The sequence below is a fragment of the Macaca mulatta genome, chromosome 13 (genome assembly GCF_049350105.2).
Source record: "Macaca mulatta isolate MMU2019108-1 chromosome 13, T2T-MMU8v2.0, whole genome shotgun sequence".
Lineage (NCBI taxonomy): Eukaryota > Metazoa > Chordata > Mammalia > Primates > Cercopithecidae > Macaca > Macaca mulatta.
Genome location: NC_133418.1, coordinates 115,424,382 through 115,439,874, shown reverse-complemented (window position 1 = coordinate 115,439,874; position 15,493 = coordinate 115,424,382). Strand labels below are relative to the sequence as shown.

The 15,493-nt window shown below is 52.7% G+C and overlaps 1 protein-coding gene across 5 annotated transcripts in view; it reads left to right on the top strand.

Annotated features, from left to right (window-relative positions):
• The window catches only part of ASAP2 (ArfGAP with SH3 domain, ankyrin repeat and PH domain 2), a 203,160-nt gene that overhangs the window by 184,686 nt on the left and 2,981 nt on the right, over positions 1–15,493 (top strand). For 3 of the 5 annotated variants that reach the window (XM_015111664.3, XM_077960158.1, XM_077960159.1), the window contains exons 23-27: positions 1,128–1,262; positions 3,660–3,825; positions 12,525–12,574; positions 13,276–13,364; positions 13,807–13,929. In XM_015111664.3, the coding sequence (XP_014967150.1) occupies positions 1,128–1,262; positions 3,660–3,825; positions 12,525–12,574; positions 13,276–13,364; positions 13,807–13,929 (563 nt within the window). The remainder of the gene's footprint in view (positions 1–1,127; positions 1,263–3,659; positions 3,826–12,524; positions 12,575–13,275; positions 13,365–13,806; positions 13,930–15,493) is intronic. The other 2 variants (XM_015111666.3, XM_077960160.1) reach the window with 1 other exon arrangement.

Here is a 15,493-nt window from a genome sequence, read left to right as displayed (position 1 = left end):
GGGCAGGCATGAATTTTCTACAGCCCACAATCAAGATGACTTTGATCATCCTCCTTCTCAGCAGTGGCTTTTGCTGGCTGTGTATGTCATGCGAGGAAAGATTTGATTTTGTTCCACTGGGTCATGGAGGGGTAAACTCTTAATCTCCTGGTTTCTTGAAGTCTTGGAATTCGAGGGTTTTGATTTTTTCCCCCTTTTATTTTTGCCATTCCTGTCCCTAGCTTCATTTCTTCCAGTGATGTAGGTCATACCCCTTACCTGCTGTCTCCCCCATTCTCTGTGTGGCCCACACATGGTCTTGGGTAGAATTCTCACATGCAACTAAATAACAAAGGGTTGACAGTGCAGCCTTGCACTTGGGGCAGACCTGGCTCCCCATGGGAGGAGCTCGAAGGCTTCCTCTGGACCCAGTGGCTTGGCCCATTTCTAGGCCCAGCCTTTGCCCTACGGGCTGTGCACAGCCTCCAACATGGAGTCACACCTGGCACCTGGGCCCCGTGCACCTAAGCTTGCAGGTTTGTCAGGCAGAAGAAGGGCTTGTGACCTGGGAAATGCCATCTCTTTTGTGGGTCACCTGAACCTGATTGGTGTCATCTGTGTCTGCTTCCAGCCAGAAATATGTTTGCGGGAGGGAGGGAGAGAGAGCCCCTCCTCTAGGGTCTGATTTGCACTCTGCCCTCCACCTGTGCCAGCTGGGCACATGGTACTCCTCTTCACATGGTGGTGACTCCCACGGCCCATGGGAAGGACTCGATGGGAGGGTGGAGAGGAGCAGAAGTTCCAGAAGCTCCAAGTGCAGTGTTCGCAAGAGAGCATTGTGGCTGTTTATTTCCTTCTTCAAATGATACTGATATTTGAGAAATACACTCAGGAATTTTTAAATTTCATGGATTGAGAAAACCAGCTGAGAACAGTCCTTGAAGCGTCTTTGGTTTAGTGGGTATCGGTGTCTATCTTCCACGTGCCAGAGACAGGAGTAAAAGAGTTGAGGGTTCTAGGTAGAAGGGTCATACTGACCATTTCATAAGGGGGAGGATCAATAACGCAGTGTTCTGTTTCTGTTTTTGTTCTGTGTGTGCACGTGTATGTGTGCATGCATGCGTCTGTGTGCATGCGTGTGGGTTCAGTTCAGACAGCCTCCTCTGCTAACACCCTGTGGAAGACAAACTCTGTAAGTGTGGACGGTGGAAGCCGGCAGCGATCTTCGTCAGATCCGCCAGCTGTCCATCCACCGCTGCCCCCTCTTCGCGTGACATCTACCAGTACGTTTTTTTCCTTTTTCCTTTCTTGCTTGTGGGCTTTGTAGATCTGGATGGCGGGGGGTGCTCTATGGAGCCACACAGCCGCCGGCACAGACACATGCCAAGTGCCCCGTGTTGTATGGCCCCCTGTGGCTCCTGTGCAGGGCTCCCAGCTCCCCCGGCCTCCTCCATCACAGCTGCAAACCCCTGCCTGTCCCCACACTGCACCACCAAGTAGCTTCCTCACTGCCTTCCTCTGTCTCCCAAAGCATTTCAGCAACATTTCCTCCTTTACCCAGTACCCCAGAGTTTCTTTTTCCTTGGGCTATTTGGTGATCTTCAATATTTTGGGACAGTCACTTGGATTAGAATCTGGCTTTTTGTTTTTCTTTTCTTTTCTTTTTCTTTTTTTTTTTTTTTTTTTGAGACAGAGTCTCACTCCATCACCCAGACTGGAGTGCAATGGCACAATCTTGGCTCGCTGCAACCTCCACCTCCCGTGTTCAAGAGATTCTCCTGCCTCAGCCTCCCAAGTAGCTGGTATTACAGGAGCCTGCCACCATGCCCAGCTAATTTTTGTGTGTGTGTGTGTATTTTTAGTAGAGACAGAATTTTGCCATGTTGGCCAGCCTAGTCTCAAACTTCTGATCTCAGGTGATCCACCTGCCTCAGCCTCCCAAAGTGCTGGGATTACAGGCGTGAGCCACCATGCCCAGCCTTGTTTTTCTTTGTCCCCTAGGCTGGAGTGCAGTGGCACAATCATGGCTCACTGCAGCCTCCAACTCCTGGGCTCAAGCGATCCTCTTGCCTTAGCCTCCTGAGCAGCTGGGATTATTGGTGCAAGTGCAGTGGCACAGTCATGGCTCACTGCAGCCTCCAACTCCTGGGCTCAAGCGATCCTCCTGCCTTAGCCTCCTGAGTAGCTGGCATTATTGGTGCAAGCCACCATGCCCAGCTAATTTTTGTATTTTTTTGTAGAGACAGGGTTTTGCTATGTTGCCCAGGCTCAAATTCCTGGGCTCAAGTGACCCACCTGCCTCGTCCTCCCAAAGTACTGGGATTACAGGTGTGGGCCACCATGCCCAGCCTGACATGTTTTCTTTAATGCCAACATGTGGTTGAAAGTCCTGAAACCCTTGGTGAGAGAAGCAAGAGGAGGTTTTTAGGAAGAAGTTTTTCTCCAGTGTGCAGAACTAGAGCATCTTTTTTCACTGGATCAGTGAAACGAGCCCTGGATGCTGTCCCGCCTCCTGCTGCAGCAGCCCTGGAGTGGGGAGTCCAGCATCTCTGGGCTTCGCTGCTTCCAGAGCATGAGAATTCCTGAGCCGAGGTGCCCGTGACTTCCTTAGAATAAGTTAAAATTAAAAGCAGCCCAGCCCCAGCTAGAGTCAGTGCCATGTGTGCATGTGCTGGCGGCAGAGCCGGGAGCAGTGGATCTGGGAGGGTCTTCAAAGGTTTCCGAGACGAACACACAGAAGGCTAGGCCCACCTTCCTGCCTCTCCATCTGGTGGCCCTGGGACTGCATGTGTGTGCTAGAGTCAGCCTTTTGACTTTTCCTTTAAATTGGAAAGAGGAAACAATAATGAAAAAAGGAAGATCATAAGTTGGATCCCTTCATTTTTCCCCACCCCAGGTTTCTCTTTGTTTAGCTGAAGGCCTCATTCTTCCTGGCTTTTCCTGGCAGAGGGAAACCCAGCGCCTTATACGTTCTTTCCTGGCAGAGGCCACCCATCCTGAGGCCCAGGATGATAAGCCTGACATTGAGAGAGCGCTTAACACCCATCGGGGGAGGAGAGACAGAGGAAGGAGAATTGGGCTCACAGCCTCCCTCCAGGTCTTACCAACTCTGCCACCCTTGACAAGAGCTCTTCCCCTCTGTGGGCCTCAGCCTCCTCGTCTGTAAAACATAGACACTAATAAAGCTCTGCACCCACCCACTCTGCAGACTGAGGAGCCGTTACTAAGTTAGTAGCGCCCATCTCTCCTCAGATCCACCCTGCCTAGCAGCCCGATGAAGTGGGTAGGGCCTCATCCCTTTGGCCACAGGTCAGTCGATGTGCAAAGCAGGCCCTGCTTCCCCAGGCAGAGCTGAGGGCCCCGGCCTCCTGCGGTTGGGTCTTAGAGTCGAGGGCAGGAAACTGCTGGCTTTCCCACATGGAGTTCTAGCTGAGAAAATACTCACTCACGGGCTAAGAGAAAAATTGTCATCCTAACTTTAGGCTCGCAGCTTCCTTATTAGTTTGGAAAGGACTCCCTGCAAATAGTTTTCTGAAAACCGGCAAGGAAATAGCAGCAGGTTTTTCCTTAGGAAATAGCAATAGAAAAATGAAGCCCTTCTTAGAAAAGCCTCCAGTGAGGAGGCCTGAGTGGGAAGCCTTGCAGCTGACCCTCTGCACGTCTGTCCTTTTCCTCCACAGATCCCCTGACCCCCACACCGCCCCCTCCTGTTGCCAAGACACCTAGCGTGTTGGAAGCCTTGAGCCAGCCGAGCAAGCCTACTCCGCCTGGGATCTCGCAGAGCAGGCCCCCACCTCTGCCCCCACAGCCGCCCAGCCGCCTCCCGCAGAAGAAGCCTGCGCCGGGGTAAGCCACCCCCAGCCAGCTCGGCCATCTGTGCTCCTGTCCTCTGACCTCACCTGCTAAGGGGTCTGGATGAACGTTTGCAATCCCCAGGGTTCCTACTTCAGCGTGGGTGCCACATAACTAATTCATCAGGTCTGAAGGGTCTTAAAAATAACTTGAGGATTTTTAGACTGTAAAAATGTCTTACAAATATACATTTTAAGTCCACAGAGTGAATTTAGATGAAGTGTCCTCAACACACAAGGCCTCTGGGTTCTATTTGCAGCTCACCCCCCAGGTGGTTTCTGTTTCTGTTTTCTTTCTATTTTCCCAAGGTTGTTTTGAACACATAGACCCTCTGTGGTGTGAGGCATGAATTTCCCACAAACAAGGACATTGTCCTACATAACACAATACCACCTGCAAAGTCAGGAAATTAACACGGATGTAGAAACAGCACCCAATCCTTAGACCCAGTTCAAGCCTAGGTGTTTGTCCAAATAAGCCGTTTGTTGCAGATGGGTCCAGTTTGTGGCTTTTTTTTTTGTGAGACGGAGTCTAGCTCTGTCGCCCAGGCTGGAGTGCAGTGGCATGATCTTGGCTCACTGCAAGCTCTGCCTCCCAGGTTCTTGCCATTCTCCTACCTCAGACTCCTGAGTAGCTGGGACTACAGGTGCCCGCCAACACACTTGGCTAATTTTTTGTATTTTTAGTAGAGACAGGGTTTCACTGTATTAGCCAGGATGGTCTCAATCTCCTGACCTTGTGACCCACCCGCCTCGGCCTCCCAAAGTGTTGGGATTACAGGCGTGAGCCACCGCACCCAGCCCGTTTGTGGCTCTTAATCTGGATCTTTATGGTGGGAAATGGTTCCTTTTAGTGGAAATGATATTTAGAGGCTAAGTTCTGGGGGCTAGGTGGAGAGTCACTGCTCCCACACAGGCCCTCTGAGCTGTCAGAACTTGGAAATATGAACACATGTACATGGATACATACATACACCATTTATCTCTCTGTTCTGTGTCTTTCTGTATTGAAATCCATGAGTTCACACTGACATCTCTAATTTCAGTTGTTCTAGTAACCACACCAAACTGACAGACATGAGGCACGGCCATTTTATTCTGCTGACAGATTGTCAGGAATTTGGATGGCACTGTGGGGTCTTTGTCTTTGCTCCACAGTATCTAGAGCCTTTGCTGAAAGGACTCAAAGCCTGGGCGTGGCTGGACACAGGAGGTGACTCGTTGGCTGGGGAACAAGGTCAGAGCCTTTCACCCACCCTGTGGTAGCTGATGCTGCCTGTCAGCCAGAGCCTCAGCTGGGCTGTGACTGGAACACCCATGCGTCCCTGGCATGGGCTTCCTCACATCATGGTGGCTGGGTCCAAGGACAGGTCCCCAGAGAGAGGCCTGGCCCTGGAAGCTGGCACAGAATGATCTCTGCCATACATTACTGCTCAAACAGTTATAAGCTCAGACACAGGGGCAGAGAGGAAGGCACAAGGAAGTCATCAGTTCCACCTCTCAATAAAGAATTTGGGGCCAGGCGCAGTGGCTTACGCCTATAATCCCAGCACTTTGGGAGGCCGAGGTGGGCAGATCACCTGAGGTCAGGAGTTTGAGACCAGCATGGCCAACATGGCAAAACCTCATCTCTAATAAAAATAGAAAAAAATCAGCTGGGCATGGTAGCAGGCGCCTGTAATCCCAGCTACTCAGGAGGCTGAGGCACGAGACTCTTGAACCCAGGATGTGGAGATTGCAGTGAGCCAAGATTGCACCATTGCACTCCAGCCTGGGCAACAAGAGCAAAACTCCATCTCAAAAATAAAAATATAAAGAATTTGGGGACTGGGCACCATGGCCCACATCTGTAATCCCTGCACTACTCTTTTTTGGTGGGGGGGGCAGGGAATGGGGGAGCAGCGGTAGGCTGGCCACCATGCCCGGCCAATTTTTTTTATTTTTAGTGGAGACAGAGTTTCACCGTGTTAGACAGGATCGTCTGGATCTCCTGACCTTGTGATCCGCCCACCTTGGCCTCCCAAAGTGCTGGGATTACAGGAGTTGAGAGGTGACAATGTGCTAGCAGTCCTCACTCTCAGCGCCTCCTCGGCCTTGGTGTCCATTCTAGTGGCGCTTGAGGAGCCCTTCAGTCTGCCACGGCACAGTGGGAGCCCCTCTCTGGGCTGGCTGAGGCCGGAGCCGCCTCCCTCTGCTTGCGGCGAGGTGTAGAGAGAGAAGGGCGGGCGGGAACCGGGGCTGTGCTTGCGGGCCAGTGTGAGTTCCGGCGGGCCCCGCACACGGAGGGGCCAGCTGGTGCTACCAGCCCAAGGCAGTGAGGGGCTTAGCACCCGGGCCAGCAGCTGCGGAGGTTGCGCTGGGTCCCGCAGCAGTGCCGGCCGGCCGACCGGCCGGCGCGGCACTCAAATTCTCACGGAGCCTTAGCTGCCTCCCTGTGGGGCAGGGCTCGGGACCTGCAGCCCACCATGTCTGAGCTCCCCACCCTGCGGTAGACTCCCGCGTGGCCTGAGCCTCCCCGACGGGTGCTGCCCCCAGCTCCCTGGCGGCCAGTCCCATCGACAGCCCAAGGGCTGAGGAGTGCGGGCGTGGCTCGGGACTGGCGGGCAGCTCCGCCTGCAGCCCCCGTGCAGGCTCCAGTAGGTGAAGCCAGCTGGGCTCCTGAGCCGGATGGGGACTTGGAGAACTTTTATGTCTAGCTAGAGGATGGTAAATACACCAATCAGCACTGTGTCTAGCTCAGGTTTTGTAGATACACCAATCAGTACTCTGTGTCTAGCTCAAGGTTTGTAAATACACCAATTGGTACTCTGTATCTAGCTAACTCTGTCTAGCTAACCTAGTGGGGACTTGGAGAACTTTTCCCTCTAGCTCTGTGTCTAGCTCAAGGATTGTAAACGCACCAGTCAGCACTCTGTCAAAATGGACCAATCAACTCTCTGTAAAATGGACCAATCAGCAGGATGTAGATGGGGAAAAAAAGCAGGCTACCCCAGCCAGCCGGAGGCAACCGGCTGGGTCCCTTTTCACAGTGTGGAACCTTTGTTCTTTCACTCTTTGCAATAAATCTTGCTGCTGCTCACTCTTTGGGCCCACGCTGCCTTTATGAGCTGTAACACTCACCACGAAGGTCTGCGGCTTCGCTCCTGAAGCTAACGAGACCACGAACCCACCGGGACGAACGAACAACTCCAGATGTGCTGCTTGTAAGAGCTATAACACTCACCACGAAGGTCTGCGGCTTGACTCCTGACAGCGGGATCACGAACCCACCAGAAGGAAGAAGCTCTAGACACATCTGAATGTCTGAAGGAACAAACTCCGGACACACCATCTTTAAGAACTGTAATACTCGCCACGAGGGTCCACGGCTTCATTCTTGGTCAGTGAGACCAAGAACCCACCAATTCCGGACACAGTGTGAGCCACCACGCTCAGCCCATCCCTGCATTACTCTAGAAGGCCGAGGTGGGAGGATCACTTGAGGCCAGGAGTTCAAGACCACTCTGGGCAACATAGTGAGACCCTATCTCTACAAAAAAAATTAAAAATTACTTAGGCATGGCAGCACACGCCTGTAGTCCCAGCTACTTGGGAGGCTGAGGATTGCTTGAGCCCGGGAGAAGGCTGCAGTGAGCTGTGATGGTGCCACTGCACTCCAGCCTGGACAACGGAGACCCTAGCTCTAAAAAAAGAAAAAGTAAATAGTAACAAATTGGAAGGCAATGTTTTACAGTCATCATGGGGTTTCTTCTAGTTTTCTTCTTTTCTGTACTACTTCCTTTTCTGACGGTGAGCAGTCTGGCTCCCATCTTTACTTCCTTGGCCGGTGTCTATTTAGGAAACAGGTCCCCCCTCTCTACTGCCGCCTCTGCACAGCAGCTGCCTTTCCCTCTTTGGGTCTGCCTCTTGTTCCAGGACCCCCACTGGGTGCTCAGGGGGGCTCTCACTTCCTGCCACCTGGATGCTTTCCTCATCCCACCTGGGCTCGGACGCTCCTGTTGCGCCACCATCTGCGGACATGCCCTTCTTGTTCACCTCTGGGTGACGTGCTTCCCCAGACACCAGTGTGGGCGTTTTCATCCGCACTGCCAGACAGATGACAGAGACTTTCAAGGTACAAACTACATCCTTCAATTGGAGAAATTTCACTGATTTTTTAATGCCTTAAATATTGGGGTTTTTTTGTTCTCTCTTTTAATGTTTCTTACTCCTGAGATGTCAGACTCCTTGGCCTTTCTTCTGAATGTGTCATCTTGTTTATTGGAGTACCCTAAGTGCTCTGACAAACCTCAGCATCACCATGCTTTCACATGTGGAAGTTTGCTTCTTGCTCACGCTAAGTTTAGTGTGCATATTCTTAGTTGTACCCCAGTCCCAAAGGTAGACCCAGACCCTTCCGATCTTCTGCTTCTACCATCTGTCTCCTGGGCTCAGAGTTACTTCTGAGGGGAAGGAGTTGCTGTGGGGGGCAGGCTGGATGCCCACACTCCCTCCTCCCTTCCAGGCTGGGACTGGAAGTGCCACCCGGTGCAGGGGAGTCGAGCTGTCATCCTCAGCTAGTCCTTTACCACCTTCTCATGGCCATCCCTGCTTTGCTTGCCTGCCTGTTTTGAAAATCTGTCTTCTGGGAGATTTTCTAGAGTTTATCTCCCAGTTCTTTTACTAAGGCGTTCATACCTGTTCTCATATAATAATCCTCAAGTTAAACTCTTTTTGTAGAGATATTCTTTTTGTTTCCTGAGATCGTTTCTCAGTCTCCTGCCTCTGAGAATGGTTGCGAAGGTGTTGGCGTGTGTGTTGCAGTTTTTGTGTTCGTGTAGTGTGCGCTGCCTCCACACCGTTTTGACCTCTGTGGGTTCCAGGCTTTTCCCTATAAATCGCAAGCTCGGTGTTTCCCCTCCAGGTGAGGCAATAAAAACTGGCAGACTGCACAGAGCCGCCCGCACCGGTGTCACTGTGCAGTGGTCTGGCTGGGCGTCTTGTCTCGTCTGAAGTTTTTTTAGGAGTAGAGAAATAAAGTTAAGCTTTTATTTAGTCCCTCTGTTTTTCAAGATACTCCCAACAGCCGCACCTGGTGTCCCCCGTCCAGATACCCTCTGTTTTGCCCTCTCCAAGAATAGAAGCTTCCTGTCCTTAGTAGGTTGGGCAGGGCAGCGGCAATCAGAGCTGGGTCGCGATTCCAGGGATTCATGACCTCCTTAAACAGATTTTTGGCTAATTCTTCTGCTTACTACCTTGCCTTTCTCCCCTTCCAGAGGGTCCTGAGCCTTTTGGGGACACTACAGGACAGATAGGAGTATTTCAGAGCCTTCCTCACTGCTGGAGTGGGATTCCATTCTTGAAGTCAACTAGGTTAACTATAATTTATCTTTCATTCTGTCGCCCAGGCTGGAGTACAGTGGTGCAATCACGGTTCACTGTAGCCTCGACCTTCTGGGCTCAGGTGATCCACCCACCTCAGCTTCCGCATGGCTGGGACCACAGGCATGCACCACCATGCCCGGTTAATTTATTTTTATATTTTATAGAGGTGGGGGTCTCCTTATTTTGCCCAGGCTGGTCTCAAACTCCTGGGCTCAAGCAGTCCTCCCACATTGGCCTTTCAAAGTGCTGGGATTACAGGCATGAGGCACCGTGCCTGACCTCTTTTAGGTTTAATTTTTTAAAATCCTTTTCCTTGGGAAGAAGTGGAAGTAAATGTACTTAAATCTGCCATTTTTAACCAGAAGACTCCCAAAACTTTTTAAATGCTACTTTGTAAGATAACTTTTTAAAATATAACATGCAGGGCTGGGCGTGGCGGCTCATACCTGCAATCCCAGCATTTTGGGAGGCCAAGATGGGTGGATCACTTGAAGCCGGGAGTTGATGGCAAAACCCCATCTCTACTAAAAATATAAAACTTAGCTGGGCATGGTGGTGCACACCTGTAATCCCAGCTACTCGGGAGGCTGAGGCAGGATAATCACTTGAACCCAGGAGGTGGAGGTTGCAGTGAGCTGAGACTGCACCACTGCTCTCCAGCCTGGGCAACAGAACCAGACTCCATCTCAAAAAAATAAAATATAATATGCATATCTGTGCCTTCCTAGTCTTAAACAGCTACTGAATTATGCTGTAATAAATGGGCTTTCCAGTGCTAATTATTTCTGCCTCTACACCAAAGTGGCCACAGGTCATGCTTCCCTTGGCTTCTGGGCTCTCTTCTGCCTTAAGACGCCCTGTGATTTGCACTTTCCAAGCTGCTGCTTTTCAAGAGAACAAATCATGTGTTGAAGTTCTGGCTAACGAGCCGTCAGCTCCCAGCAGTTATTGGGACTCAGAACTGTGGATGTCAGCTGTGAGGTGCAGGTTCCTGGTTCTCAGAAGTGTTCTAGCTGGGAGAAGCTGGACAGGTTTCCTCTCAAACATGATTCTACCTGGTTTCAGATCTGACTGGTAGGAAAAAGGGAAGCAGGGCAAGTGAGGTTAGAGCTACCCAGGACAGATAAGGATGGACGGAATCATGTCGCCAGTGCCCAGTGGAGTTCTTACTCTAAAGGAATACACTGGTGCATCCTCTTTGTAAAGGATACTATCCCTCCCCCACCGCCGGTCATTTTGTCTCTGGTATAAATGTGAATTTTCACACCTCTTCTCTTAGGGTAGGAGTCAGCAAACTATGGCTCACAGGCCAAATCCAGCCTGCCGCCTGTGTTTTAGGGCCCGTGAACTAAGAACTAAGAATGACTTTTGTATTTGTAATTGGTTGGAAAAAAAATCAAAAGGATATTTTATGGCGCATGAAAACTGTGTGAGATTCACTTCAGCGCTCATAAAATATTATTGGACCATTAGCCACACCTGTTTGTTTCTGCAGTCTGGGGCTGCTTTCACGCCGCAGTGGCAGAGCTGAATAATTGCAGCAGAGATGCTAGAATCCACAAAGCCAGCTGGGTGCAGTGGCTCACACCTGTAATCCCAGAGCTTTGGGAGGCCAAAGCAGGAGGATTGCTTGAGCCTAGGAGTTCGAGACCAGCCTGGAAAACATAGTGAGACCATGTCTTTACAAAAAATTTTGAAAGTTAGCCAAGCATGGTGGCGTGCACCTGTAGTCTCAACTACTCAGGAGGCTGAAGGGGGAGGATCACTTGACCCTAGGAGTTCGAGGCTGCAGTGAACTGACTGCCTCACTGCACTCGAGCTTGGGTAATAGGGCAGGACCCTGACTCAAAAAACAAACACAAAGTCCGGGTGCAGTGGCTTACGCCTGTAATCCCAGCACTTTGGGAGGCCGAGGTGGGTGAATCACCTGAGGTCAGGAGTTTGAGACCAGCCTGGCCAACATGGTGAAACCACGTCTCTACTGAAAATACAAAAAATTAGCTGTGTGTGGTGGTGCACACCTGTAATTCCAGCTACTCGGGAGGCTGAGGCAGGAGAATTGCTTGAACCCGGGTGGCAGAGGTTGCAGTGAGCCAAGATTATGCCACTGCACTCTAACCCGGGAGACAGTGTGAGACTCCATCTCAAAAAAAATCACAAAGCCTAAAAAGTTTACTAGCTACCTCTTTAAAGAAAGTCTGCTGACCGCTGTCTCAGAGGATCAGGCCTGCGAGTGTTCCGTAGTTAGGGATGACTGCAGGCGAGGGGGTCAGCCTGGTCAGTGTAATGATGTCTGCAGAGACATTTACACCCAGAGACATTGATGGAAAACAAATGGCCAGACTGGTCAAATGGGAGGGGTCTTTATGGAATAAAACAAAGTTCCTTTTCAGTTCCTTCAAAGTATGAGCAAAACCCACGTGATGTTTTCTCTCCCTTCGTTCTGGGACTGTAAGCATCGAGGCCGGACAGGGTTCATTCCGAGCAGCAAAGGGAGTGTCGACGGACGGGAGCGTACAGTGGAAAGAATCCCATCTTTGCCTTCCCTTCCTCCCTGGTCTTCGTCGTCTGCTTCTCAGCCCCCGTCCTGTGCCTGGCTTTATGCGAGGTCCAGAAGATCCACGGGGGAACTGAAGCCAGAGGTCCTCACTGATGGCACTGCTCCTTAGCTCTGGAGTTGGCGGATCTTGTGCCACAGCTTTTGCAGATGAAAATGCTGACTCTCCAGAACCCATTTATCCAGAGCTGCCAAGTGGCAGGTTCAAACTGAGGGACCCCTGTCTGCCAGCCCTGAGAACCACATCCTCACATGTGCGTTTCCACCTTGTGGCTTTGGGGCATGCTGGCCCAGAGGCTCATGGATGGGGCCTGAGCCCATGGTCAGCCACATTGGTTCCCAGAAGCAGGGACCACAGAGGCATGGACAGCACTGACTCAGGGTGATCGGACCCATCCTGGCAGAGCCATCTGGGCCTGAGGTTAAGGTTCAGCCCCGCCCTTTCGTGTGATGGGACCAAGGCAGGGAAGGGGCTGAGCAGACTCAGGGTGGGGCCGGTGCCCAGCACTGCTTCAGACCCTGGCCATCAGCAGGCTCACGTGGACAGAGTGCTCGAGAAAAGCCCTGGTTTTAGAATCAGAAATGTTGGCTCTAGCACTTTCTTAGGGCCTCTCATTCTTCCTTTTCCCATAAAAAAGAGAGCTGAGTGACTGTGGAGGAAATCACCTCACACACTTTCAGCTTGAACTCAGAAGGTTCTCTGATAAAAGGGGATGAGAAAGGGGCAGGTACCCTCAGGTAGCAGTAAATCTACTTTTTCTCTGTCTTTGTAGGGCTGACAAGTCCACCCCGCTGACCAACAAAGGCCAACCAAGAGTACCTGGTAATTATTTAATTTGGGACTGAGTTTGTTTCTGCTTGGTCCATGGGGGCAATGTGGTGGACATTCCCTGCCAGGTGGTCAGGCCTGAGGGAGGGCCCAGCTGTCTCCCCTCCCACAGCCCTCCTGCCCCCCTGCCCCCTTCCCCCTTCCCCTCCTCCTCTCCTGCCCTCCTCCCCTCCTCCCCGACTCCTGCCTTCCTGCCCTCCTCCCGGACTCCTGCCTTCCTCCCCCCCGACTCCTGCCTTCCTCCCCACTCCTGCCTTCCTTGCCTGCTTCCTTCTCCTCCTCTCCCACATAGTCTCATGCCCTCTTCCTCCGCCACCTGCCTTCCTCCACCCCTCCCCTCCCCTCCTCTCCCCCTTTTCCCTGCCTTTCTCCTCCCTCCTGCCTTCTTCCCTCCTTCCCTTCTGCCATCCTCCCCACTCCCTCGGCCTTTGAGACCCCTGCTCCTGAGCAGCTCAGTCCTGGGGCCCCTCACCTTGTCCCCTCCTGCTGACAGGGCAGGCTCACTGGGGGACACTTGGCTGCCACACGAGCTCTGCAAGGGCTGCATCCAAATCAGAAGGTTCCCTTTTCCCTCAACAGATGGGAACACCTGGGGGGAAACCTGCTTTCAGACACACCCTGTGGCTTGTCCATTGCTTACATCTCATGGTTATGATTGATGGGATGTCTTAAGTTGCTTCATTTTTGCCCTACAGTGGATCTTTCTGCAACAGAAGCTCTGGGTCCTCTGTCCAATGCTATGGTCCTGCAGCCCCCCGCACCCATGCCTAGGAAGTCGCAGGCAGTAAGTGACAAGCCCCCTTTCCTGCCCCTCTGCTCTCGCCAGGAGGGTGCAGGCGGTTTCACAAGGGCTCAGGGGAAGCAAGCCTTCCACTCTTCCCTTGGTTGGGGGCTGGACAGGGGTCTTCTTGGTACCTGATTGCTTGGATCTTGGCAACCAGTGGGTTTGGCCCTCCCATCGCAGCTCCAGGACGGGCTCACTCAGAGTGCCCTGCCCCGGCCGCTTTGTTTCCCAGCCCTTGGCCCCTTCTCTCTGCTTGGTGGGGAGCTCTTCCCTTTTCTCTCCCTGGCTCCTGAGCTGCACTGACCTGCCCCACCTTGGCATCTGCGGGCTTCTCAGGCCTAGGTACGGGGCTCCTGAGACCGGGGGAGGCAGGGTGCTTGAGCTCTGCCCTGAGAGCTGAGGGCTGCAGCCACGCTAACCTTTGTTCCCTCTCCTGACACAGACCAAGTTGAAGCCTAAGCGGGTGAAAGCGCTCTATAACTGTGTGGCCGACAACCCCGATGAGCTAACCTTCTCCGAGGGGGATGTGATCATCGTGGACGGGGAGGAGGACCAGGAGTGGTGGGTGAGTCAGGGGTGGGCCCGGGAGGTTCCTGGGGGCTGGCTCGCAGGTGAGATTTTCTCAGCCTGAGCAGTCCAGACATGGTTCCCGGTGCCTCTGCCCCTGAGCATCCTCAGGAATTGCTTCCTCCGTGGACACCCACTTCTGAGCAGGCCTGATTATTCCCCAGGGTGGCTGCTTCCCCTGTTAGGGTGCAGTTTCCAGAGCACCCATGAGGGCCTGAAGTGAGACTCCGTCATTTTGAGGCCTTGAGTTTCTAGGCCATCACCCCCCATTGCTGGATTCGTGGGATCAGGTGTCTGGAAGGAGCTGACCTAGAGCACAGAGCCCCAGGCGTGAGTCTGGTCCTGAAATGAGCTGTGGCCGCCCAGGCGTCCAGCGGGGTATGGGAACAAGATGAGCGCCGGCCACCTAAGAATTCAGACTTGGCCACTCATGGGCCGGTGGCTTGGGGCTGGTTGCTTTTATCTTTAAGCGTTAGTGGGATCATCTGTGAAAGGGGGTCACACGCACAGTCTGGCGCAGATGATCCGGTGAGCACCCACTAAGCGGCAGCTGTATACAGTGAGGGCAGTGGATGAACCGGCTTGAATGGGGTGCAGGCAGACAGCCCCAGGCTGAGCCCACCACACAGCAGATGCAAGTGGCATGGCTCCGCCTCTGAGCTCAGAGCAAACAGTTCAGCTGGGAACTCCACAGGATTTAGGGGAACTGCTTTGTCAAGTGCAAGGAGTTTGGACACTGTCTTTAGTCGCTGTCCCTTGCAGAGCTCCCACTAGTGTTTAAACTGCACGTCTTCAGCCTCCAGAGGCGCTGTGAGCTCTCAGGGTCAGGCAGCACTGCCTTCATTTGGCAGGGCTGGGTTCACCGGCCTTTACTGTGGCCTCGTTTGCCCTTAATGGATTAAAAGTGTCTGTGGGCTGGGTGCGGTGGCTCACCCCCATAATCCCAGCACTTTGGGAGGCCGAGGCAGGCGGAACACTTGAGGTCAGGAGTCCGAGACCAGCCTGGCCAACATGGTTCTCTACTAAAAATACAAAAAATTAGCTGGGCATGGTGGCAGGCACCTGTAATCCCAGCTACTAGGGAGGCTGAAGAAGGAGACTCATTTGAACCCTCAGTGGGGAGGTTGCAGTGAGCCGAGATCATGCCACTGCACTACAGCCTGGGTGACAGAGCCAGACTCCATCTCTAAATAAATAAATAAATAAAGTGTGGATCCAGAGTTCCCACCATCAGCCTCACTATAGCACAGGCACAGAGAGGGCCACAGCACCTGGGCTCTGGTGAGGAGAGTGCTCAGCTTGGCTGCATAGAGCACGTGAGGACCTGAACTTGCCCCGTCCCATCCACACACCCACTAGACCCACCTGCACACAGAGCCAGCCCTGCCAGCCAGCTCCCACAGTTGCCTACAACCCACCATCCGGACAGGGCGCCAGCCTGACCACAGGCTTAGCCATGTGGAAAATACCTGCTCATTTCCAAAACTGGAAAATAGAGGCATAAAGCAGAAAACAGAAGTTGCCCATAGCCACAGCAACCCCCCACCACTCTGCAAAAAGCC